Source organism: Nuphar pumila, chromosome 11 (genome assembly GCF_984573655.1).
Source record: "Nuphar pumila chromosome 11, dmNupPumi1.hap1.1, whole genome shotgun sequence".
NCBI classification, from domain to species: domain Eukaryota; kingdom Viridiplantae; phylum Streptophyta; class Magnoliopsida; order Nymphaeales; family Nymphaeaceae; genus Nuphar; species Nuphar pumila.
In genome coordinates this window covers 96,427,354-96,454,782 of record NC_143259.1, presented here as the reverse complement: position 1 = coordinate 96,454,782, position 27,429 = coordinate 96,427,354, and the positions used below count along the sequence as shown (strand labels likewise).

Here is a 27,429-nt window from a genome sequence, read left to right as displayed (position 1 = left end):
GCCTTTGGTGACCAACCTAGCTTAATTCATCTATACTCTCTGATCAACATTCTGTTTAGTTTGATGAATTCATTTCAGCCTGTAAAAGTAGTTTTTTTTGGTAATTCACATGAATTTTTGCTTGTGTTTTAGACACAAGAGTCTTATTCTTCTTTTACATCCATTTGTATTTGGACCCAAGAGATGTACATTGCCAACACATTTTTATTGGAGCTTTACCGATCACTACTAGTCTTTCTTTTCAGTTGCCTGTCAACAAGTTAGTGGTAATACGGACATATATCCAGAACCTTTGACTTCTTTTAAGCTAGCAAACTGTATCCAGATTGACAAAAAGGTAGTTAATGAATAATACAGAATAAGCCTCTCTTTGATAATTGGGATTGATATGGACCATATATATCAGAATGTCAATGCACTCTCTGCTTTAGGGAATGGCATCTGCAATTTCTCCATCTTGAGAACAGCCAATAACTGATTTATCCATTGGAGTTAATGAGTTCGCTCAACCAGTGCTGAACATGGCTAGTGCAACCTATAGGAATTGGTGGAGGGCAACAACCCTTCATTCTCCATGATCACTAAGGATTTCTTCCTAATACTCAAATTTAACATGAGAAAGGCAAGAATATGCATTCATACATAACATTTAATGATGCAATTTAAACATACTCAAAAGTTCATTTTGCAGTAACTAAAATAGATGTATAATGATAAATCAACATGCTTGGGGTTGATTTGGTTACCACCATAGTGACTAATATCGCCAATATTTGAAAATATAGTGATATTATTGGTATTTCGGTCAGCCGATATTTTCAAAATAGTGCTAAAACATAAAATATCACAACGTTTTCTCAAGATTTTCAAAAAACATCTTTTTTTATATATTTTAAGTATCTTTTTTGTTTCTTTTATTTTTGCAAGAAAAATGTTATAAAACCTATTATTTCTTATCTTTTTTATTATTCTTTATGTTTTTTAAAATTTTAAAACTTTTAATATTTTCCTGAGATTTTTCGCCGACCCCAATTGTTTTGGGATGAAGGCGTTGTTGTTGTTTTCTGAGAGAAACAACTTTTTGAAAAAAATTCCTGATAAAACCCTTGCCAAGAAATTGCCAAGAACAATACTGGTGATATTGTTATGCCTGAATGTTTTTTTCATGAGTTTGTTCATTGATACAATATTGCTCCATATCGTTTATTTTCTAATAACATTGTTGCCACCTTTGTTGCCAGTCTTGATATAATAGGCCAAAATAACGAGTTTGTGGAATGTTAGGTTTGGTGACCTAAAATCTAAAAAAAAACTCTCAGCGTTTCCCTGAAAACTGGACTACCCACTACCTTCTCTTTCTTTAGAAAATCTCCTAAGAACATTGACAACCATTCAATTTTCTGAAATCGATTGAAAACAGGAAAGCACCTGTGTGTGTGTGTAAGGAAATGAGTTCCCTCAAAGATGTTCACTCAATCACCAGTTCCACCAAAATACCAAACTGAACACTCAAAGAACCACAAATGGGTTCCACCCACTAAAGGGAAATAAAAACAAGACATAAAAAATAATGATTTTATTTATCTCAACATATGCAAGAGGCATTACATTGTAGTGGGGCTTTGCCCTATATTATACATAAGTGAAGGAGGCCATAGAGTCGTCGGGATCCCTACAGTTCCCTATGTTGACTAGTGTTGAGAATAGGTGGTTTTTAGGTTAAGTTGTTCTTTATTAGAGGTTTTCTGAAATATTATTGTCATAAGGACTTAGATGTAATTTCTCTGTTTTGCCTCTCTCTATTTAATATAGAGAGAAGCCCTAATGATGTGATTAAGTTTTCTGTTTTCATGTTCAGCCGTCTCTCTCTCTCTCTCTCTCTCTCTAGGGTTCGGTTCATCTTCTACATGGTATCAGAGCTCAGCCGATCGTGGGAACGTGATCGACTGTGACGTGGGAGCGTGATTGAGATATCGACTGTGACGTGGGAGCGTGATCGTGTTTTACCAGAACACAGTCGATCGTGGAGGCTTTCATGATCGTGATCAAACTTCGATCACGCTGAGTAATGTTTCTAATCAGGTCAGCAATTAAATTTTTTTTTTCTGGGCATGCTGCTGGTCGTGGATGCCTGCTGTGGGTGTCGTATCATCTGCTGGTCGTGGATGCCTGCTGTGGGTGTCGTATCTCCTCGTCCTTATTTTTGTTTTCTCTCCTCGTGACTACCTACGCTGTTGGGAGTTTGATTGCGGTTCAGATCTTAGGAGAAAATCTAAATCAGGTCTCCTCATCTGGATTTCCAGTTGCGACCTGGTGGTGCCGAGTTTTGTTGCTGCTATGACGAGTTTTGTTTTTGGTTCATGAGTTGTCGAAGGGTATTCCTGATGGTTGGAAGTAACAGAATTTTTTTTTTCTGTTGTCGTGAGTGCTGAATTCTTGTCGAGGTGTGTTCCTGCTGTTTGGGAGCAACAAATTTTTTTTTCTGTGTAGCCGTAAGTGTTGAGTTCTTGCAGAAGCTGATTGTGTGTGATATTTACTGGATGTCATGCCTTATATGTTGGAGAACAGCAGGTTTAGTGAACATTGTGTTTTGCGATTGCATTCTATCATGTGTGGTGATGTGTTTGGGTGCAGCAATGTTCGGGATTTCTATGGTATCTACAACAACTGAAATTTAGTTTTTTTTTGTGTGGGTTGGTTTATTTCAGAATGTGTTTTTCAGTGACTCCCTGTTGTGTCGAGTGTTGTTTTTAAGGAAGCACGGAAGCCGAAGTTACTCTTCTGTCATGGAAAATAGCAGGTGTGATTTCCTGCTGGATTGAACTTTATTTTGTGGAACAGCAGGTGTGGTTTCCTGCTGAGTTGAAGAAAAAAAAAATTTTCTTCTTGAACACTTGCTGTTCAAGTGAGTTTTTTTTTGGTATGGCTGAAACGTCGAAAGGTGATTCCAAAATGGAACATATTGGGGAGTATAAGGCGTTTGCCAACCCCTTCTTGTATGGCTCTTCTGTTAGGTTGAATGAAACCAACTATGCCAGGTGGTCCAGAACTTTTATGATGTCGGTATCTGGACATCGTCGAAAACATATTTTGTTGGAAGGCGAACCCATTGAGAAATTGGGAAAATATGTTACTTGGGATGAAGATAATGACATAGTTATGTCATGGATCATGAACAGTGTCGAACCCCATATTGCAGATGGATTGATCTACTATAATACAGCCAAACTAATGTGGGACAATCTTCGTGATACATACTCACAAGAAACGAATGTGAGTCGTATCCTACAAGTCGAACAAGAAATATATAACTTGCAACAGGGAGATCAGACCTTGGCCCAGTACTATGCCTCTGTCAAAGCTGCGTTTGAAAGACTTAATGCTCACCGGCCTCTGTGTTGCTCGAAGCAAAAGGATCATCAAGAACAAACCATGGTTGCTCGTTTTCTTACAGGTCTCTCTTCAGATTTTTCTGTTGCAAAAGTTTAAATGTTGAGTGGTTCAGATGTTCCCACTCTTGCTGACGCTTACAATCGTCTGAGTAGACTTGCGATATCTCTGCCACAATCTCAGTCTGTGACTCAGACATCTGCTCTTGTTGTCCCATCTAGTTATGGCCGTGGAAATATTCAGAATATCAGAGGACGAGGACGTGGACGTGGTATGGGAGGCAGAGGAAAGCTTCAATGTACATTTTGTGGAAAATCTGGACATTTAGAAGATCGTTGTTGGGATAAGCATGGTCGGCCAATTTCTTCTGCATCAAAGTCATATAACCCTAAAGCTCATGTTACTACTATTGAGGCAACAAATGCACAAGAGAATATCACTGCAAATGAAAGTAGTATCACCCTCAGTCGTGCGGAATATGATGAGTTGATTGCTCTTCGACCTTTGAGTTCCACTTCTCCTGTAGCTGGTATTGCCTATTCAACCGGGAATCATCTCCATCCGAATGATAGTAAGTGGGTTATTGACTCTGGTGCATCCAGACATTTGTGTGGAAATTCACGTGTTTTTTCAGATCTAAAGGTCATTAAGGCTCAACTTGGAGTCTCATTAGCCGATGGGAGCTCCTCTCCGGTTGTTGGTCAGGGAAATATTTCTATATCCTCCTCATTACAGTTGAAAAATGCTCTTCATGCTCCAAACTTTTCTCAAAGTTTACTTTCTGTTAGTTGCCTTATAAAAGAACAAAATTGTAGAGTAATATTTGATCCAATGGGTTGTCATTTTCAGGATTTGCTGACGGGGAAGAAGATTGGTGGAGGCTATGAAGAAAATGGAATTTACTACCTACATCATCCAATGGGTTCTGTTCATGCTGCAGTGGAACATTCATTCAGTCATGTTCAGTGGCATCGTCGTCTTGGTCATCCTTCATTGTCAAAGCTTTGGTCGGTCTTTCCTCAGATTCCTTCCACCACATCATTTCAGTGTGAAGCATGTCAGTTGGGCAAGCATCATCGAAGTTCGTTCCCTTTGAGTCAGAGTCAGTCTAGTAATAAAGTTTTTGAACTTCTTCATGCAGATGTATGGGGTCCTAGTAAGATTCCTATTAGGACTCAGTGTCGGTATTATCTTGTTATTGTTGATGATTTCTCTAAGTTATCATGGGTATTTTTAATAAAAGAACGATCTGAAGTTCCAAGTCTTATCAAATCCCTAATTCTTGAAATAAAAACTCAGTTTGAATCTATTGTCAAGATTGTTCGCACTGATAATGCTCTCGAGTTTAAATCAAAAGGTCTGTTACAATTTTACCAAGATCATGGCATCCAACCCCAAACTTCCTGTGCCTATTCATCTCAACAAAATGGGGTGGCTGAGCGAAAACATCGGCACCTCCTTGATGTTGCCAGGACCATTATGATTCAATCCAATGTTCCTGCGTTATACTGGGGTGATGCGATTACCACTGCTTGCTATCTGATCAACCGCATGCCTTCGTCTTCTGTGGGTGATCAAATTCCATTACATATCCTAAAATCTAATGCCCCACTTTTTTCTTTCTCACCAAAAATATTTGGATGTGTTTGTTTTGTCCACAAACTTGGCCCTGACCCTGATAAATTAGCCGCTCAAGCTACAAAATGATATTTATTGGTTATCCAAAAAATCAAAAGGGCTATCGATGTTATGATCCTATTTCTCGTCGAGAGTATGTCAGTGCGGACGTATCTTTCCTGGAATCCTCTCCATATTACTCTAGTTCCGGTTCTCCGCTGCAGGTTGATCCAGCTGAGTCTTTTCCATTACCTATACCTCCTTTTCCTTTGGAATCTGTGCCCTCCTTACCGAACCAAACTTCATCCTCTTCCAGATTTAATAATCCTCCATTGGTATATGTGCGTAGAGCTCCACTTCCGCAAGAGCCTTCATCTTCTTCTTCTCCTGAGGTAAGTTTTACTGACAATAGTGATCTTCAGGATGATGATAACAGGCCTATTGCTCTACGAAAAGGGACAAGACAATGCACCTTATATCCCATATCTCATTTTGTCTCCCATGCCAGAATTGGACATCAGATGAAGTCTTTTATTTCAGCCTTGTCTGCTGAAACCATTCCTCTGAACTATCAGCAGGCAGCACTTGATAATCGCTGGAAGATGGCTATGCAAGAAGAAATGACAACTTTGGTATCTCAGCATACCTAGGATCTAGTTGATTCCCCAGCAGATGCTGACATTGTTGGTTGTAAATGGGTATATACAATAAAGTACAAATCTGATGGTTCTATTGAAAGGTACAATGCCAGATTAGTCGCGAAAGGGTATACCCAGACATATGGAATTGACTTCTTTGAAACTTTTTCTCCTGTTGCACGGATGGGTACCATCCGTCTTGTTCTCTCAGCAGCTGTTCAGCATGGCTGAAACTTGTGTCAATTAGATGTGAAAAATGCATTTCTTTATGGGGATCTCTCTGAGACCGTTTACATGCAACAACCTCCAGGTTTTGAGGTTGAGGGGGAGTGTCATAAGGTGTGCAAATTGAGAAAGGCGATTTATGGCTTGAAACAAAGTCCTCGTGCATGGTTTCAAAAGTTGTTTGAAGTGATGTCAAGCTTTGGTTTTAACAGATCAGCAGCAGATCATACACTTTTTATAAAGAAAACTAGCTCTGGCATAGTTGTTATGGTAGTATATGTGGATGACATCATTCTTACAGGAGATGATGTGAAAGCTATTGAAGCCACAAAGGCTCATCTTCACAAACACTTTGTTACAAAAGACCTTGGTTCACTCAGGTATTTTCTGGGTATAGAAGTTGCTAGAAGCCGTGAAGGGATGGTTTTGTCTCAACGGAAGTATGTTCTTGACTTATTAAAGGAAACAGGCATGTTGGAAGCTAAACCAGCAAATATTCCCATGGACCATAAAGTTCAGTTGGTTGAAGAAGGGTCAAAACCTGTTGATAGCAAACGCTATCGCTCCCTAGTAGGGAAGTTACTATATGTAACTGTGACCAGACCAGATATTGCTTTAGCAGTAAGCAAAGTTAGTCAGTTCATGGACAAACCAACTGAGGTACACTGGAATGCAGCCATAATGATTCTCAGATATCTAAAATCCTCTCCTGGAAAGGGGTTACTGTTCAAGAAAGGTGGAACTCTGGAGATAGTAGCCTATTCTGATGCTGACTATGCTGGATCTGTAGTAGATAGAAAGTCTACCACAGGATTCTGTGTGTTTCTGGGAGACAACTTGATTTCATGGAGAAGTAAGAAACAAAATGTGGTTTCCAGGTCGAGTGCAGAATCAGAATATCGGGCTATGGCCCAAACAGCTGCTGAATTGATATGGGTTCGCACTGTTCTTAATGATCTCCAGGTGAAGGTTTCCTCTCCAATGACCATGATGTGTGATAACAAAGCGGCTATATATATAACAAACAATCCTGTTTTTCATGAGAGAACAAAGCACATTGAGGTTGATTGCCACTATGTAAGAGATATGATTCAAGCTGGTCATATCACTACAAAATACCTAAAGTCTGAAGACCAAGTTGTAGATATGTTTGCAAAGCCTCTTGCTAGGCCAAATTTCTCCAGATGCTGTGACAAGCTGAGCATGATAGATATCTATGCTCCAGCTTGAGGGGGAGTGTTGAGAATAGGTGGTTTTTAGGTTAAGTTGTTCTTTATTAGAGGTTTTCTGAAATATTATTGTCATAAGGACTTAGATGTAATTTCTCTGTTTTGCCTCTCTCTATTTAATATAGAGAGAAGCCCTAATGATGTGATTAAGTTTTCTGTTTTCATGTTCAGCCGTCTCTCTCTCTCTCTCTCTCTAGGGTTCGGTCCATCTTCTACAACTAGTTCAAATACAACAAAAAAAATAAACCTAAAGAGACTATTCCTAGTTACATTACATACGTCAATATATATATATATATATATATATATATATATGTATATATATATTCTAAAGCACCCCTAATAGGCATGACCTATTATAATGCTGTGAAATAACGAAAATACCCCTAAAGGGTATTACCTATTACATTATTATAAATAAAATATATATACATGTACAACTTAACACTCTCCCTCAAACTTACGGTGTGATATACCGAAAGTTTGGAAATACAAAAAAGAATCAATGAGGAGGATCTAAGTCTTCAAGTGTCTTCATTGAGAGTATCCATCTTTATGATACATCAGAGAATTTTGTAAATATAAGTCTTTAAATATCTTCATTGGTAATCATCCCCATACGTCTTCATGATATGATGTATCAAAGATATTCCTTTCTCAATTCATCACATTTTTAAGAACTTGCAAAGAGAACAAAACACAAACACAGATTCCTACTGCAAAAAAAGAAGATATCCTAACCAAGTAGTTATATAGTTTAAAAGAAAAACTAGTATGTATATTTTGAACAAGAATAACACTCAGGTAGAACAAATAATTTTAAGATTTTTAGAAGCATTAGTAACAATTCAATCAAAATAAGAGGAGCATATCTTAGATATAAAATTTATAAAAACAATTTTAGACAAGCATAAGCCCATAATTGACATATTTTTCAAGAAAACATGAATATTGATCACACGAGAATTTAATCACTTAAAGAACATTTAAATTATCAGGAAGAGATAAACAAGAATATTTAAATTATCAAGAAAAGATAAACAAGCATGCATTAATAATATCCGAATTTTTTAGCAAAACACTTCAAATAGAACAAATCATCAATTTATACTAAAAACAACATGCATATAAAGTATATCACTTAAAAAAAAACTCAAGAAAAGAGGAGTTAATTAAATTTATGCATGCAATAATGTGGACAAGATAATCAATTAGAAACATATATATATATATATGTAATATATTTAATGCACATAATAATAAATGATAGCAATCCCATAAATCACAATCCATTAAAATTCACTCACACATCCTATAATGAGTTTAAGTATAGAGGACCAAATAACAATTTTAAAACATATATATATATATATATATGTTATCAATAAAATGCATGAAATTTTATCGATAAGCAATTTTCTATACAAGGACAAAACAAGTAGTAAAAGCTTAAAATTTTTATGGAAAGATTTTAAAAAATCCCATATAACAAAGGGAATGATATATGCAAATCAGCACAAATTTGCGAAAGATATGAAGAGATTTAAAAATCTCACAAATATCAAGAAATGATATTGTGTAAATCTCAACAATAGTTCAACCACCACAAGCAATCACCTCACTAGACCTCTAAACCTAAAAAATCAAGTGTATTGGCGACTAGAAGAATTGCATAGACATAATGCCACTAAAGGGCCAAAGATTCACACGAAGATGTGTATAAACATCTCTTGTCTACATATAATGACACTCAAAACAAGTGTATCAACGACTAGAACAAGAGCATAATCGCAATGCCAACGATGGGCTAAAATCACACACGAAGGTGTGAATAAACATCTCTTGTCTATGTAAAATAACACTAAAAAATCAAGTGTATTAGCGACAAGATCAAGAGTATCATCACAATGCCAACAATGAGATAAAAACACACACAAAGGTGTAAACAAACATCTCTTGTCTACATGTAATGACACTTAGATAAGAAGTACAATAGGAGCAACACACGAGGTAATTGAGCTTGTAACGAAAACATGCTAATGTCGTCAAGAAGAATATGATTATCAATTTTAACAATCTTTCAAAATAGATAGCCATCACAAATAAACATAATTATAAGCCTCCGTAATAACAATGACCAAATAAACAAATGAGTGATATAACACACCCACGTAACCAAAGATCAAACAACTGTCAGTTAGAGCCAAACTATAAGCTGCCAATCTAAACTGACAAAAAATTGAGGTGCATACAACTCACCCCAACAAATAACTCTGGTTTAACAACAATAAGGCAAAAAATAAATGAGGCATAATATAAAAATATGTGACAAAACAAATGCCATAAGGAGGCAATACATATTCACGGAAATCAATTTTCAAATAAGTGAGTTCATATACAAGAACCAATTTGAAAAAACAAAGTTTAAAATCAAATCTAATAAAGGTAGATGAAAACTTTAGAATGAGTATAGGGCAATCATATTCACAACAAGATATCAAATGATGCAATCATATGCAATTATATGCATGTCAATATAAGCAAGTCTACTATGAAACAATAATGACGTACAACATTAAAGATGATAAAAAACATATAGAGAGATTTTTAAAAACCATATAGAAAACCAAGAGTATACACAAGTACCCAAAATGTCTAATTTTTCAACTCAAAAATACCAAAAACAATTTTGAAATGGCACATAATCATTAATGGCACATAAAACATTCATAGACATATATCTATAACACATAAATATGAAGATGACATGCCGATAGAGCAATCTTATGAGAGCATATAAAACATCCATTAGCATGACTAATGAATTTAAAATCAGAGTTACCGGAAGCGCCTGTTAAAATGTAAAACTGTACATATATGTATATATAATAATATTATATTATTATATATATATATATATAAATACATTTTTAATTTCTTTCTTTTCTGTATTTTTTTTCCTTTATTTTTATTTTTTGTCTTTATGTCATCTAGTTCAGTTTGAACTAGAATGACTGTTGCTAGTCAAGTCCTGTCCAGACTTGACTAGCAATAGAGCTGTTGGACTGACACAGTCCAACAGCTCTTAATAGAGCTGTTGGACTAACACATTCCAACAGCTCTAAATAGAGTTGTTGGACTGTGCCCAACAGCTCTATTGAGTCCTCTTTCAACTGTGTATATAAAGGGGTGCAGCCCCTCTTGTATTTCACTCCAATGCTTCTTAAGCAATTGGTTTTTCATATCAATAAAGAATACATTTTTATTTTTATTTTGTTTCCAGTTATACCCTTTTTAAGGGTTATGCTTTAGTGTCATTCTTGACACTTGCTCTTGTTAATCAAAGCTCGTGTTTCGAAGATCCCCATTTCATTTCATGGTATCAGAGCCGCGGAAGTACTAAATCTTGAGGAAAAGCTGCCTCGGTTTCCGTGCCCGTTTGCAAAAGTGTTCGCCACTTGAAGAGAAGTGTTTTATCACTTCATTGGAGAAGATTTCACATCTTGTTGTATTGTTTTTTTTTTCTTTCTTTCTCATTTTCCTTCTTGTTTCTCTTCTATCCCTATTCTTTCTCTCCTTGTAATCGATGGATGACAATGATAAAGTCACCATCATGCCTATGAAACTAAGCGATACGAACTATGTAACATGGGCTTCAATCATGAAGCACCATATATGGGGAAAAGGCTTATGGGGGATTGTGGATGGTTCCGATTCGGAACCTAAGCTATCTCTTACTAAAAAGGAGGGAGATAAAGACGTCCCTCTATCGGAAGAAGAGAAAATCAAGGCTATTGCCTCATACGAGAAGAAATGGAAAGAATGGAGAATATCTCATGCGAAGATAATGTCATGGCTTATCAATAGCGTTGACATTAAAAAATGCTCAAGTCTTGCCAAATTTGATCATGCCGATAAGGCATGGGAATACCTTAAGAATATGTATTCCCTTAAAGATATTGCACACGTGTGCAACCTCCAAGAAAAAGTTCGAATGATGACACAAGGAGACAAAACTATTCGTGAATATTACAATGGGTTGTCCGAACTTTGGGAAGAACTTTCCCTTTTAGAACCAAAGTGGCATTGTGCCGAAGACATCGAGCTTCGTCAGAAACAACTCGATATTGAACATTTTTACCAGTTTATCACTGGATTAAGGCCGGAATTTGAAACCACTAAATCGGCCCTACTTCACCGGGGAAAAATTCCTTCTATTGTTGAAACTATTGAAGAGTTAACAATGGAAGAAAATCGTCTCCGGAAAGGTTCTTTAAAAATTGAAGATGATTCCGTTTTAGCCGTGTCTAGACCAGGGAATCATGTTCGATCATATAGGCCTCCTCACTTTAACCGACAAAATGGTGACTATGATAAGAAGAAAGTTATTTGTCATCACTGTCATGAACCGGGACACTACAGGCCACAATGTCCCAAACTTAAGGAGCTGAGAGAAAAAAGAGCTGCAATTGCTGGATCGGAGCCTAAAGATCAGGATGCACCAGTTTCCCTGGCCCAACTAATGGAGATCCTTCAGCCTCTCATCAAAGGTGCCTCTTCCTCATCTGAAGCTTCAACCGGCGCAGCAGCCTCATCTTTTTCTGATTTAGGTAAAATTTCTTGGCTTCTTGACTCTGGTGCATCTTTTCATATGACCCCAAATAATCAAAGTCTATCCAAATGTGTTAAAAATAAAACAAGTGTGTCAAAGGTCTTTACTGCTGATGGGACTTCTCTTGAAATAGAAGGAATAGGAGATTTTGAAAAAAAATTATAAAACAAAAAAATTTTTTATTCCAGAAATTAGACATGTTCCCAAATTAAATTTAAATCTTTTATCTGTATCTCAAATTTCTGATTATGGGTGTAATATTTCTTTTTCTTCTCATGGTTGTTGGGTACAGGATCGTCAGTCAGGCAAGCTGATTGGGGAAGGCCATAGAGAAGGAGGACTCTATTACATGGATTTTTTGGAAATGCCGAAGAAAGCTTTTTGTTATAATATTCAAAAAATAGAGTTGGAACTGTGGCATAAGAGACTTGGTCACCCACATATAGCCAAAATCCAACATTTTCCAAATCTAGGGAAATTTTGTAACTCTGAATCATTTGATTGTAAAGATTGTATTCTCGGCAAAATGAAAAGATTGCCATTTCAGAACAGAACCTTTTTCTCTTCAAGACCACTTGAATTAATACACTCGGATGTTTGGGGTCCTGCACCAGTAATTTCTAAAGGAGAATTTGTTTACTATGTTATTTTTGTCGATGATTTCTCCCGACATACGTGGATGTACTTTCTCAAACATAAGTCTGAAGTATTTTCATACTTTCAAACTTTTCATAATATGGTTAAAAACAAATTTCAAAATGATATTACTATTTTTCACACAGATTCAGGGGGAGAGTTTTTATCCACAGATTTTCAAAATTATCTTAAATTGCATGGCATCACACATCAAAGATCTTGTCCTTATACACCTCAACAAAATGGACTGGCAGAACGAAAACATCGCCATATTATAGAAACCACTAGAACTTTATTAATAGCAAATCAAGTCCCTAAAGACTTTTGGGCAGAAGCTGCCTTAACTGCCACCTATCTCATTAATAGGATGCCATCTTCTTCGTTACAAAATATCACTCCCATTGAAAAACTTATGAACATTTCTCCAGACTACTCTAGATTAAGAATATTTGGGTGCAAATGTTTCATATTTACTGACAAAAATGATAAACTTTCCCCTCGTGCGATTCCCTGTGCTTTTTTAGGATATGCTGAAAACCAGAAAGGTTATAGATGTTTTGACTTCAAAAATAATAAACTATATGTGTCTAGAAATGTTTCCTTTCTTGAAAAGGAGAGCTTCTTTGATTTTAGAAAATTAAAAGACGTCACTGAGTACTCCTTTTTGCTAGATCTAACATCAACATCTGATGAATATGACCTTGATTGTAACTTTGATGATGATCCAAGAATTATTGATCTTAATGTTGAAAATGAAGAAGTTCATAGAGATACTAGTATTCAATATTCCAGGCGACAAGAGTCTAATACTCCATGTGCACTTGAGAAATATTCTAACATTCCAACTAGACAATCATCCCGAATCTCGAGGCCTCCAGAAAAGTTTGTATCATACGAGTCTTTCTCACCCACATATAGGGCAGTTATTGCATTAATTCACTCATATGAAGAACCATCCACATATTTTCAAGCAAAAAATGATATCAAATGGATAGAAGCCATGAAAGTTGAATTAGATGCACTTGAAAAGGCTTGTACATGGAATATTCAAGATCTTCCTCCAGGGAAGAAAACTATAGGATGTCGATGGGTTTATAAAATTAAAACCAAGAGTGATGGTACTCTTGAAAGATATAAAGCCCGTTTAGTAGCCAAAGGTTATGCTCAAGAATATGGGATTGATTATGAAGAAACCTTTGCTCCGGTGGCTCGTATGACTACTGTCCGAACCTTAATTGCCTTAGCTTCTATCAAAAAATGGTATATTTTTCAAATGGATGTCAAAAATGCTTTTTTAAATGGAAAGCTAGTTGAAGAAGTATATATGGAACCCCCTCCTGGTCTAAGTATTCCTAAGGGTAAAGTCCTTCGCTTAGAAAAAGCTCTTTATGGACTTAAACAAGCACCAAAAGCTTGGTATGATAGGTTTAGTCGTGTTATGATTGATATTGGTTTTCAATTCTGTTTAACTGACACTGCTTTGTTTATTAAGAATTCTGATGCAGGGATCATTGTGCTTCTTCTCTATGTGGATGATATGATCATCACCGGAAGCGATAAACAGGGAGTTGAAACAATCAAAACACTTCTTAAATCTCATTTTGAAATGACTGATTTGGGCTTGTTGAGATATTTTTTAGGCATTGAAGTTGCTTATTCTCCTAGAGGATATTTATTATCTCAGACTAAATTTGCTTTTGATATTGTTTTCAGGTCTGGTATTACTGATGATAAGAAAGTTGACACTCCAGAAGTTGTTAATGTTAAAATGAAGATTGATGATGGAGAACTTCTTGCAGACCCTACTCCTTACAGACAGCTTGTCGGGGCACTTTCCTATCTATCCATTACCAGACCAGATATAGCACATGCTGTTCATACAGCAAGTCAATTTCAACATGCTCCTACTTCTGTTCATATGGGAGCAGTCATGCGTATTATCAGATACATCAAGTCCTCTCTTTCACGAGGACTTTTCTTATCTTCCTCCTCTTCTCTTGATTTAATTGCATATACTGATGCTGATTGGGGAGGTGATCCCAATAACAGACACTCAACCACTGGCTTTTGTGTCTTTTTAGGGGAATCATTAATCTCGTGGAGGTGTAAAAAGCAGCAGAAGGTATCTCTCTCATCCACCGAAGCTGAATACAGAGCCATGGCAACCACGACCATGGAAGTAGTTTGGCTCCGACGACTGCTTGCTGACATGGGAGTTGAAGCAACAAAGGCTTCACAAATGTGTTGTGACAACAAAAGTGCGATCTACATTGCCAGTAACAGAACATTCCACGAACGCACCAAACACATCGAAATGGATTGTCACTACGTCAGAGAGGAATATCTACACGGGATAATTGATCTGCCATATGTCACTTCAGAATATCAGTTAGCAGACCTCTTTACAAAGCCTCTCGCTGCTCCCCGATTTCACTTTCTCTTAGACAAACTTTCGCTCATTGTACCGTAAGTTTGAGGGGGAGTGTTAAAATGTAAAACTGTACATATATGTATATATAATAATATTATATTATTATATATATATATATAAATACATTTTTAATTTCTTTCTTTTCTGTATTTTTTTTCCTTTATTTTTATTTTTTGTCTTTATGTCATCTAGTTCAGTTTGAACTAGAATGACTGTTGCTAGTCAAGTCCTGTCCAGACTTGACTAGCAATAGAGCTGTTGGACTGACACATTCCAACAGCTCTAAATAGAGCTGTTGGACTGTGCCCAACAGCTCTATTGAGTCCTCTTTCAGCTGTGTATATAAAGGGGTGCAGCCCCTCTTGTATTTCACTCCAATGCTTCTTAAGCAATTGGTTTTTCATATCAATAAAGAATACATTTTTATTTTTATTTTGTTTCCAGTTATACCCTTTTTAAGGGTTATGCTTTAGTGTCATTCTTGACACTTGCTCTTGTTAATCAAAGCTCGTGTTTCGAAGATCCCCATTTCATTTCAGCGCCTAGCCTAGTGGGGAAACATGCTTTCCCGAAGTGCATTTCGGAAGCACGAAACGTCGCGCTTCCGAAATGCGCTGGGAAGCGCCAATTTTTTTGGGGAAGCGCATACTTTCCATTTATAGGAAACACACTTCCCATTTATGGGAAGCGCCCTTCCCCCTCGCTTCCCCTACGCTTCCCCTTTTTTTTATTTTTATTTTTATTTTTATTTTTATTTTTTTTCTCTTTTTTCGCTTCTCCCTTGCTTCCTCCTCGCTTCCTAGGTCACTTCCAGTTCGGTTCCTATATCGCTTCTGAGACGATTCCTGATTCGCTTTTAAGTCATCCCACGCTTCCCGCTTCCTAAAATTTTGAAAGTGCCTCGCTTCCCGCTTCCTCGACTGACAACCATGTTCAAAATCATGATTTCTCAAGATATAAAACATACAAGAATTTAAAAATTCTTAATGAACACATCTTAATGAAAGTACCAAATAGAATTCAAAGAACATGCTTTGACACATGCATAAAGTCACCTATAATCATAATGGTGTCTAAGAAACCCAAGATAAATAAATAAATATATATATATATATATATGTACATGAGATCATAAAATTATATATTTTTTATTAAAAATAATAATAACATGGAAAACTTACCATAAGGAGCTTAAGAGTAGACTAATGGGTTAATGTCAAAACAAACAAACACAAGAGCCATTAAAATAATATTTCATTAAAAGACATTTCACAAAACTCTAATTCCAATTGATTCATAAAACACTTTTACATACCCAAGAAATAACCAGAATATTTTAAACAAAATTTGAAAAGAAAAGAAAAAAATTATAAATACTTTTTTTTAATTAAACAAGAGATACACACCAAAACATGAGAGCCTCAAGTTCAAGACATATATATATATATATATATATATATATATATATATATATATATATATATATATATATATATATATATATATATATATATATATATATATATATATATATATATATCAATCTAACATTTTCTTTCGAAGCACGAACTCGAACTAGATACCAAGATCAAGAATCCCTCGCTCTGATACCATGTCACAAAATATGCGGAAAAAACAAAAGTAAGAACCATAAAGGGCTTACAATAACATAATCACAACGTGCACATGCACAAGTCCACCATGGGATAATACAAGGTGCCAATATAAGCAATACAAATAGCCACTAAGAGCAATACCATGCATTAAAGCACAAAAGCAAAAATAAAATAAATAACATTTTATTCATAATATACTCACAAATTAGTTAGAATGCTTTAGAAGAGCATTGCAAGAGGGGGGTTCACCCCTATTTATACATAAGAGGTAATCTCAAATAGAGCTAATGGATTGTTCCAACAACTCTATTGACTAGTTAACTCTATGTTGACTAGTCCAAAAAGAACCCAACAACTGTATTTGGTCTTTGACCAAATAGTCCCTATAAAAACAAAAAAGGACAAAAAGAACAAATTAAACTAAAAGAACTAAAGTACCCCTAATAGGCACAACCTATTATAATGATGTTAAATGACGAAAATATCCCTAGAGGGTATTACCTATTACATCATTATAAATAATATATATACATGTACAACTTATATATATATATATATATATATATATATATATATATGTACATTTACATTTTTAACACTCTCCATCAAACTTACGGTTGGATAACCAAAAGTTTGTTCAAGAGTAAGTGAAATTTAGGAGCAGCGGGAGGTGGGAGGTTTGGTGAACAAATCAAGTAACATAGGAAATATCAATAGTGCTGTGTAGGAATTCCTCTCGTACATAGTAACAATCCATCTCAATGTGTTTGGTTCGTTTGTGGAAGGTCCTGTTGTTGGCAATGTACATGAAACTTTTGTTGTCACAGCATAGTCGTGATGCTTCTTTACTCTGAACACCCATGTCAGCCAACAATCTCCTTAGCCAAACCACCTCTATAGTGGTTGTAGCTATGACTCGGTATTCTGCTTCAGTTTAAGAGAGAATTTTTTTTTGTTGTTTCTTGCACATCCAAGAAATCAACGATTCACCTAAAAGTACAAAAAAACCAATGGTTGAGTGTCGATTATTTGGATCACTTTCTCAACCAGTATTAATATAAACAATTAAATCTAAGGATGAAGAAGCAAGCAAGAAAAATTCTCAAAAAATAGAAGTTTTGATATATCTAATAATATGCAAAACTGTTCACATATGAAGAGTGGTAGGAGCATGCTGAAACTGGCTTGCTGTGTGAACTGCCTGCGCAATGTCAGGTCTCGTAATTGAGAGATATGACAATGCCTCGATAAGTTGTCTGTGTGGTGTTGAATTTTCAAGTGGTTCCCTGTCATCAATCTTCATTTTGACATTGACAACTTCGGAAGTGTCAACCTTCTTATCATCTGAGATACCAGACCCGACAACAATATCTAAAGCAAACTTAGATTGAGTCAGCAGATAACCTTCAGAAGAATAAACAACTTCTATACCAAGAAAAAAAAAGCAGTCATTTCAAAATGTGTTTTCAAAAGCTTTTTAATGTGTTCAACTCCCTGTTTATCACTTCCAGTGATGATCATATCGTTCACGTAGAGAAGTATAATAATACTTGCATAAGAAATCTTTACAAACAAAACTGTGTCAATAAGATAAGATTGAAATCCAACATCAAGCATAACTTGACTAAACCTGTCATACCTAGCCTTTGGGTTTTGTTTAAGACCATACAGGGCCTTGTCCAAACGAAAAGCTTTTCATTTAGGGATAACTATGTCAGACAATATTTTTATATAAACTTTTTTAATCTAGTTTCCATTAACAAAAACATTTTTAACATCTATTTGATATATAGGCCATCTCTTCACAGAGGCAAGGGCTACTAAGGTACTAACTGTGGTCATTCTAGCAATTGAAGCAAAGGTTTTTTAATAATCTATTTCATACTCTTGAGAATATCCCTTGACAACTAATTTGACTTTGTACCTTTCAAGAGTTTCATCACTCTTGGTTTTAACCTTATATACCCATCGATAACCTATAGGTTTCTTTTATGTGAAAATGTCTTCGACAGTCCAAGTATTCACCTTTTATAAGATATCTAATTTCACTCTCATAGCTTCTACCCACTCATGATGTTCCTTTGCTTTAGCATAGTTCGACGGTTCTATATAGGAATGTATTAATGCAATGTAGGCTTGATACTTAGGTGAAAAGGACTCGGCGGACACAAATTTTTCAGGTTTTTTTTTATACTCTAGATGACCTTCTAGTTTGTATTTCTACCTGGTTTTCATCATTGGTATACTTTTCAAGAGCACATGGATGTTCAGAATTACCACACATGGAATATTGGATACAATCTTGATTCTTATGAGATTGTTCTTCACTCATCACATCACTTTTAACTTCCTGATCTTCATCAATATCACAATCACCAATCTTTGGCATTAAATCTAGCAAAACAGAATACTCATTTATTTCTTTAGTTTTCTCAATATAAAAAAAAAATCTTTTTCTAAAAAGAATATATTCCTTGAAACATATAGCCTTTTAGTTTTAAAGTCAAAATATCTATAGCATTTTTTTGTTATCTGCATATCCTAAAAAGATACAATGAATGACACGAGAAGAGAGTTTGTCATTTTTGTCGGGAACAACAAAACACTTGCATCCAAAAAGTCTCAATCTAGAGTAATTTGGGACTTGTTTGAAAAGTTTTTCAATAGGAGATATGTTTTTCAAAGAAGAATATGACATTCTGTTAATAAGATATACTAAAGTCAATGTGGTTTCAACCAAAAAAACTTTAAGTACTTTGTTTGTAATAAGTAAAGTTCTTGTTGTTTCTATAATATGCCTATGCTTTCTTTCAGCTAAACCATTTTGTTGAGGGGTATAAAGACAATATTTTTTATGTGTGATACCATACAGGTCTAGGTAATCTTTAAATTCTTTTGATAAAAACTATCCCTTTGAATTAGCGTGAAAAATAGAAATATCATTCTTGAATTGGTTTTTGACGAAATTATGAAATATTTGATAATGTGAGAAAACTTCATACTTGTGTTTAAGGAAATAAATCCAAGTGTATCTCATAAAATCATCCACAAAAATTACATAAAACCACCCTTTGATATAACAGGTGTTGGGCCCCACACATTCGAATATATTAACTTAAGTGGTAAAAAAGAAACAAAGGCTCTTTCTTGAAATGGTAATCTCTTTATTTTGCCAAGAATACAATTTTCACATATAAAATTTTCAAAATTACAAAAAAAAAATCATCATTGGAAAAAATTGAATTTTGGATATACTACGATGGTCGAGTCTCTTATGCCATAGATCCAAATCTAATTTTTGAACATTGCAACAAAATGTATTCATTTCCAAAAAATCCATGTAGTATAAGCCTTCTTCTCTATGACCTTCCTTAATCAGCTTCCCTGATTGGCGATCCTGCACTCGACAATCACGAGAGGAGAAGGAAACATTACATCCATGGTTAGATAATTAAGAAACAGATAAAAGATTTAAGTTCAATCTAGGAATATATCTAATTTTTGGAATAGAAAATCTTTTTTAATTTTGAGAAATGTTTTCAAAATTTTCTATTCCTTTTATTTTAAGAGATGTTCCATCAACAGTGAAAACATTTGACCCACTTAAGTTATGACATTCAGATAACATATCACCATTTGGTGTCATATGAAAATAAGCACCTGAGTCAAGAAGCCAAAAGAGATTTATCGAGGTTGAAAAGCTTCTACTAATTGTGTCAATGATATGTTTCCAATAGATGAATTTTGTGTGATTTTTACATCACGTGACTCTTGTGGAGGTCCAACAAAAGCAACCTTCTTCTATAAGGTTTCTTCAATTTAAGACAATATGTTTTCACATGTCCCGGTTCATGACAATAGTATCTAATAACTTTCTTTTTTTCATACTCATTGACTTGCTTTTTATCATTTAGCCTTCCATACTGTGGTGGTTTGTAGGTACGAACATAGTTTCCCAATTTAGATACATCTAGAATTGAGTCATCATCACTCTTAGCGATTCATTTTTAAGCCTATTCTCCTCCATACTTAATTCTGTTATAGTATCTTCTATCGAAGGAACTTTTTCTCGATGAAGAAGAGCGGATTTGGTGGATTCAAACTTCGATCTCAGCCCATTAATAAATTGGTAAAAATGCTCTGCGTCTATTTGATTTTGGCGGAGTTCTATGCCTTCCGGACAATGCCACTTTGGTTCAAGAAGAGCCAACGCCTCCCATAGTTCGGATAAATCATTATAGTATTCTTTAATGCTTTTGTCTCTTTGAACCATATTCCGTATCTTATCTTCTAAGTTGCACACATGTGCAATATCTTTAAGATAATACATTCTCTTAAGATAATCTTATGCATTGTTTGTATGTTTGAATTTATCAAGACTTGAATACTTCTTAATGTTGATGCTATTAATGAGCCAAGACATAATCTTGGCATGTCCTATTCTCCATTTCTTCTACTTCTTCTCATAAGTGGTCATTTCTTTATTTTTCTCAACCTCCGTAGGAGGTACCTCTTTCTCACTTTCTACTTTGGTAATGATTAGTTTGGGTTCCAGATTAATCTCATCTACTAATCCCTACAACCCTTTTTCCTATATGAGATGCTTCATAATTGAATCCCATATTACATAGTTTTAATCATTGAGCTTGATGGGTTTTATGGTGACATTTTTATTGTCATCCATTTTACAAGAGTAAAGATAAAAAAAAAGACTGGAGAGAAGGAGAAAAAGTATAGAGGAGAGAACAAGAGCAATTGTGAAAATCACGAACACTACCACCAAGCAAACACCACTAATCAAAATCACGAACACTCCTTTTTCACGCAAGCACCACCAATCTATTACTTTAAAAACAATCACGATCTTACTAGAACTTGAATAAGAATTGTAAGAGAGCTTCAACACTTTCAAATTTGGAGTGACACACTTCCTAATGTACTAAACAATTTTAGCTTAATCACCAAGCTCCGTACCATGTAAGGAAATGAGTTTCTTCAAAGATGTTCACTCAATCACCAAGAGTGGACACTCAAGAGAGTTCCACTAAAATACCAAAACGAACACTCAAAGAACCACGAATGGGTTCACTCACAAATACCCACTAAAGGGAAATAAAGACAAGAGATAAAAAATAATGATTTTATTTATGTTCCCTATGTTGACTAGTTCAAATACAACAAAAAAATAAAGAAACCTAACGAGACTATTCTTAGTTACATTACATATGACAATATATATATATATATATATATACATTTACATTTTTAAGTGTGTTCCAAGTGCACCCTATATATGATAATATAACCAAAAAGGGAAAACTTCAATAAGTTTTATTTAATTATAGTCAATATTAGGTATATTATGGCATTAAAACATCCAAACTGGCCCTTAGTAGAATGAGATGAGATACGGATACTAATGCAAACCAATTAAAAAAGCATGCATCGGCCAAACTTTCTTCCTAAACTTATGGAGAATGCTGTCTGAGCTCCTGCATTGTAGCTGAGAGGTCTTGGTTGGAAATCATTAGATTGCTATTCTTTTCATCTGATTCTGGTTAAGGAGAAAGCAATCACTATGGTTCTCTGAGATGCTTAGTGCTTTGGCAGCTGGCACTTTGTTGGCCATATGCAGTCATGCAGTCATTTTGACTTCTTGATATGCTAACTATTTGGCAAGATCCTAGTTGGTAATCTGATGTTTCAAGATCCAAAATGCAACGGAACAAAAGGAGATGGAGACTGGAGGCTTTTGGAAGGGTGGCACTGTTTTTTGGTTCTTCAATTCGAACTTCAAATAGTGTTTATGAAGGAATTAAGCTATGAAGGAGGCAGAGAGAGAGAACCAGAAATTTTTATTAGATATATATTGTTTGTCAACTTTTGTGCTGCAATTCTCTGGATCAAGTCCAATTAAGATGTAGGCAGCCACTATGACTTAAATAGTATTTTGGCATTCTTGGTACTGACTTGGTCATTTAATTTGGTATGGGTAAGTTCTAAACTGGCTTCATATTTAAAGCATTAGTTGGTAGAGTGGCTGATCGGTGTGTTTGTCATTTTAACAGTCTTAAAACTACATCAAACATCTGTTTAGTCAATACATTTTATTTATTTTTAAGGTACTGTGAGCATCCTCATTGATCATTCAATGCATATTCTCTGCAATTGCCTTCTGTTGTTAAACACCTGTTGTTCATGTTTCCAGATTGTTTCAAAGAATTTATCAGAACCAATTCGTTCACATAAGGACCTTGATAAAGATTCTGCTCCCCTTTATCACAAGGCTGTAAAATTCTATGAAGGACTTTCAAAGCAACTGGTGAACCAGGGCCATGTGTTGGATTTATTTGCATGTGCACTTGACCAGGTTTGATTATTTTTTGTTTTTTAGTATTTGGTTTTATCTCACATGAAAGTTACTTGTAGATGTTGGAAGTACTTGATTGTGACTCATAGGCTGCACAATGGCCTGGGCTTCCTGTTAGATGCTTGGACTTGCAAAACATGCGATAAAACATTAAAAACTAAAGCTGTTCATTCCTCGTCCACACCTACTGTGTACTGCATGTATAATCTAGTTGGAAAATCATAGATACAAGTTGTATCCACTCAATCTGACTTCATAGATGTGTTAATCATGGTTTGTTTGCTACAAATCACACTATGGGTCATCTTTTTCTGATGTAAAAATGTTATTTCTTGAGTCATGAAGTTTTGGTAAATTGTGGGTCATTGATTTTTGAAGCCCTTAGAAAATAAACTTACATATTGCAAAAGCATGATCCAGAAACTGCTTTCCACTAAAAAACAATTAAATCACATCTACAAGGCTATATCTACCAAAAGAGTGGAAAAAATGGTGTTTCCCACTAGATTTCCAGTACAAAAGACTAGCAACTTTGTATCCTATATATATAATTATATATACGTGTGTGTATTTATATATGTATATGTGTGTGTGTATGTATGTATGTATGAATGCATGTATGTATATGGGATAGTATTTGGTCATGCCACATGATCGGCCTATCTAGCTGGAACTCAGTGGTTCAAGCTGTATCAAGTATCAACCCAATCTGAAACCATAGATGTGTTCAACATGTCTCCTTATTAGAGGATTGTACCTTGGATCATGTTTTTTCAATGTAAAATAAGGATTTTCAAGTTATGAGAATTTGATACATTGTGGACCTTTGATTTTTGAAGCCATTGAAAAACCTGCGTACACATCACAATCCAATGATCCAAAATCTGTTTTCTATTACTAAACAAACCATGTCGGTTGCATCTCTGTACTGTCATGAAAAAAATAAATATAAAAGAATTCTTCAATTCAATATGATGTTATGTTGACATTAGCAAATTGCTCTCTCCCTCTCTCATGCACATGCACATGCACACAGCCTCAATGTTTTATATGAGAGAGAGAGAGAGGCCTACATAGCATTTCAATTGTGTACACTTTGAAGCACTCAGCCATCCCTCCAACATTATTAATTATGACCCAAAAACCTAGTGAGCAAGTCACTCATATTATTTACAGGTACGACCAATATATATATATATATATATATATACATATATATATATATATATATATATATATACACACACACATACACACGAAAAGGATAGGTTCACAACTGATTGTTTGACTCAACTTGCCATCTCGATTACCAACCACCAATGGAGGAGGTTTTTTTCCCTGATGTGCTTATTTTGCCCTTTTATTTCATTTGCCTGACAAGCTACCCAGTGGGGACAACAAATTTGTGTACTTCTTTTAAGTGTTCTTGGTCTTTTGTGCTTCTCAGGTGGGGGTAGCAGAGCTTAAGGTAGCTGTTGAAAAGACTGGAGGGCTTGTTGTGTTGGCTGAAAGTTTTGGACATTCTGTTTTCAAGGATTCCCTCAAGCATGTTTTCCTCCAGTCCAGTGACTATGACCTTGGTTTGTCCTTTAGGTAAGGCCTTTAAATAGCAACTGAAAATTAATGTGTTGTGGTTCTGGTTAGATTTTTCTTTGTATTTCGCGTCTGCTTCATGTGCTTGGTTTTTCACTGACCAGTGTACTATTGTTAATGTTCTTTTTCTTTCTTTCACACCCGCCTAGGTCGCCGGAATGGTAGCGGGCTTGGGGAGAAGATGCTGACCCCTTTGTCTTAGGTTCGTCTCCCACTGGGCGTGCAGGTGCCTTTCATTGGTGGGCTCCGTAAGGGCTTGGGTGTCTGTGACCCCACTCGGAGATTACCCGCTTCGGCGGGGAACTTCATCCTAAACAAAAACACCTTTTCATTCTTTAGTAGAGTTTTTGATTGGATAGAGTTCCTTTGGCATGAAACATCTGAATTAATTTGTTTAATTTACTTTTCACCTTCTGCAATCCATCCAATAGTTCTTTGTGTAGGAAATTTTCTTTTATTATACCCTTGCCAGCAGTCTGTCTAAGGTAGGTTGTGGTTAATATGGCATGGGCCTGTGAAAGAAAAAAAAAAGTGGCATGGGTCTGCTTTGCATTTGGTCCATTTATCGTGTCACCCTTTATTATTTTTTTCCACTTCAGCGGAGAAAGCTGATCTTTATTTTCTCTTCCACACTTAAATTATCTTACTTGGCTTACAAAAGTGTGGCATATCTGAATCTCTGAAGCTAATTGTTAGACCATGTATTCATGCTTTACTATTGATGAAGTTTCTGCTGTTTTATTGCTACTACATCTAGATTATCATCCATCAAACCTGAAAATAACACCTTATGTGCCTGCTGTAGGCAGAAATGCTTTTTCCTGCTGCTGTACAATTAACCTTGGAACTGTAATTTGCAGTGGAATATTTGAGGTTAACTGCTCGAAGGATGTTAAAGTGCAAGGCATTATTGGACCTTGTGCATCTCTTGAGAAGGTACTATAAGATTTTGTTCTTTCACAATGTGGATTTTCATACTATCTGTTGGGCATTCACGCCAGATGCTAAAAGTTGGCAAATGATGATTACTTCCAGAAAGGGCCTGTGTGTTCCGAAACAGTTATTGGCCAGGGGAATACAAGTGCTTGGAAGATGTGTGGTCTTGACAAGGGAACCTCTTTGTGCTTGATATTTGAGATTGCAAGAAAGGACAGCCCTGATGCAATTAGTCAACCCACCAGTAATCAATTTTACTTCCAATTTTTAACTTAGTATGGAATCTAGCCCTTTCCTTGCTGATTGGTTCAATTCATATCTTTATGTGATACTCTTTAATAGGAAGTATATGAAGCTTTTCTTGAAGCCTCATGTTCCTTTTTGCAGTTATCAGCACAGTAGTGGTCAAATGAGACTGCGTGCAACGACGATTTCTAGAAGATGGGTAGCTGGACCAGGCATTTTGCAGGTATATCATTCTATGAGTATCTCTGTTTGACAATATTAAGCTATACTGCACTTTCTGTTTAACTTTTTTCTCTTACTATCTTTGTTATTGTTGTCAGCAAATTGTCATTGCTATTGTGATGAGAAACAGTAATTATCTAAATAAGCCCTTACAACTAGTCAGCATATATAATAAATCATTTTATGCTTGTCAGATGAAAACAAACTATTTCCATAAAACATCCTGTAAAGTACAATTCTAAGATATGGATAAATGTTGTTTCTTGAGTCTGCTTATGTAAGTTGTGTTGGAAACTATTTATCTAGGAATCTATGTGCTACTGATAAAGTAGGTGCCTACTTGGGTGACAAAATTAATAAGAACCTCGAAATTATAGAATAACAGCAGTAATGATCTAAAGAGGCTCTTGCAGACTGGGCAGACTCATTTTATTTTGGTCACATGATAAGGAGATATTTTCAGGATAAATTGCACTCTCTCTCTCTTTTTCTCGGGTAAACTTAAATACATATTCCACATGATTTAGATAACATTTTCCCTTATAGAAGCATCATTATTATGCTTTACATCTGGAGGCTGTCTGGAGACAAATACTGTATGAGTCTGTATCCTTTATGCATGTCTTAGTATCCAAAAAATATGCAAGGAGTAGATTTAGGATCAATCTTTGTTCTTTGGCTTGCTTCAATATCAATGTAACACCAACACTCAAAGCTCTTCATGAAATCGTAATTTGGTACAATGCCTTCTTAACACATTTGTTGGAAGCCTGTTAATGATGAATACAACTTTATGGAAATCTTCTGTCTATGATGCTTTTGGTATTCCATTATTATACACGTCTATTCTTCCTTTATATCACTTCATTTTGCTCTGGAGAGTAGTGGCAAGAAACTTGTCTTTCTATTCCATTTTTTTTGTGAATATTGAGGGAATATTCTCCCCTTTAATTATAAAAGAAAAAATATTCTCCCCCTCTATGGCTACGAAATAATTGAATGGAACATTCATCGTGCTTCTGCTTGAAAAATTTTGAATTTTTAAATGTTTGGAAAACTTCAAAGTTATTGTTTAGGAAGAAATCCAGTTAAACCACATAGTCATCCACGAATATGAGTTAATATTTTAATCTGAACAAAGAACTAATAGGTGCCAAATTCCATAAATTTAAATAAATAAGTTCAAATGGGTAAGGAATCTTTATGTATAAAGATGTAAAAGGTAAACAAGGACCCATTCCAATCTGACAACCATAACATAAATTATGACACTTGACTTGATACATCATACTGATTACCTAGATTGTCTGGACAAAGATTTTTAGGGATGTAAAATTGCAGTGACCTAAAAGATGATTTAAAACATAGACGGTTTTATTAAGTTGTATGAACAAAACTTATACTGTTTGACTTCTCGCTGGCAAAACATATAAGAAATAGGGATCACCAGAATGTGTCTGGCTAGTGAATGTGGTCCCCTTGAGTCAAACCTTTAAGAAAATACAGTTGTGAGTGAAAATGAAGTCAATGTTATTTTCTTTAGATAACTGGGAGGGAAAAATAAGGTTTCTACTTTCTACATAAGTTAGAGACAAGAAAGACATTACTCAGAGCTATGTACCCATTAACTATTTAAAGAACCCCTGAACCAACATTAGTTACAGGACG

At 35.3% G+C, this 27,429-nt stretch overlaps 1 protein-coding gene across 1 annotated transcript in view; it reads left to right on the top strand.

Annotated features, from left to right (window-relative positions):
• The window catches only part of LOC149822557 (Sec23/Sec24 protein transport family protein), a 49,633-nt gene that overhangs the window by 4,881 nt on the left and 17,323 nt on the right, over positions 1 to 27,429 (top strand). The window contains exons 3-7 of the mRNA XM_089981633.1: positions 22,603 to 22,764; positions 24,212 to 24,357; positions 25,218 to 25,293; positions 25,393 to 25,568; positions 25,681 to 25,762. Of these exons, the coding sequence (XP_089837759.1) occupies positions 22,603 to 22,764; positions 24,212 to 24,357; positions 25,218 to 25,293; positions 25,393 to 25,568; positions 25,681 to 25,762 (642 nt within the window). The remainder of the gene's footprint in view (positions 1 to 22,602; positions 22,765 to 24,211; positions 24,358 to 25,217; positions 25,294 to 25,392; positions 25,569 to 25,680; positions 25,763 to 27,429) is intronic.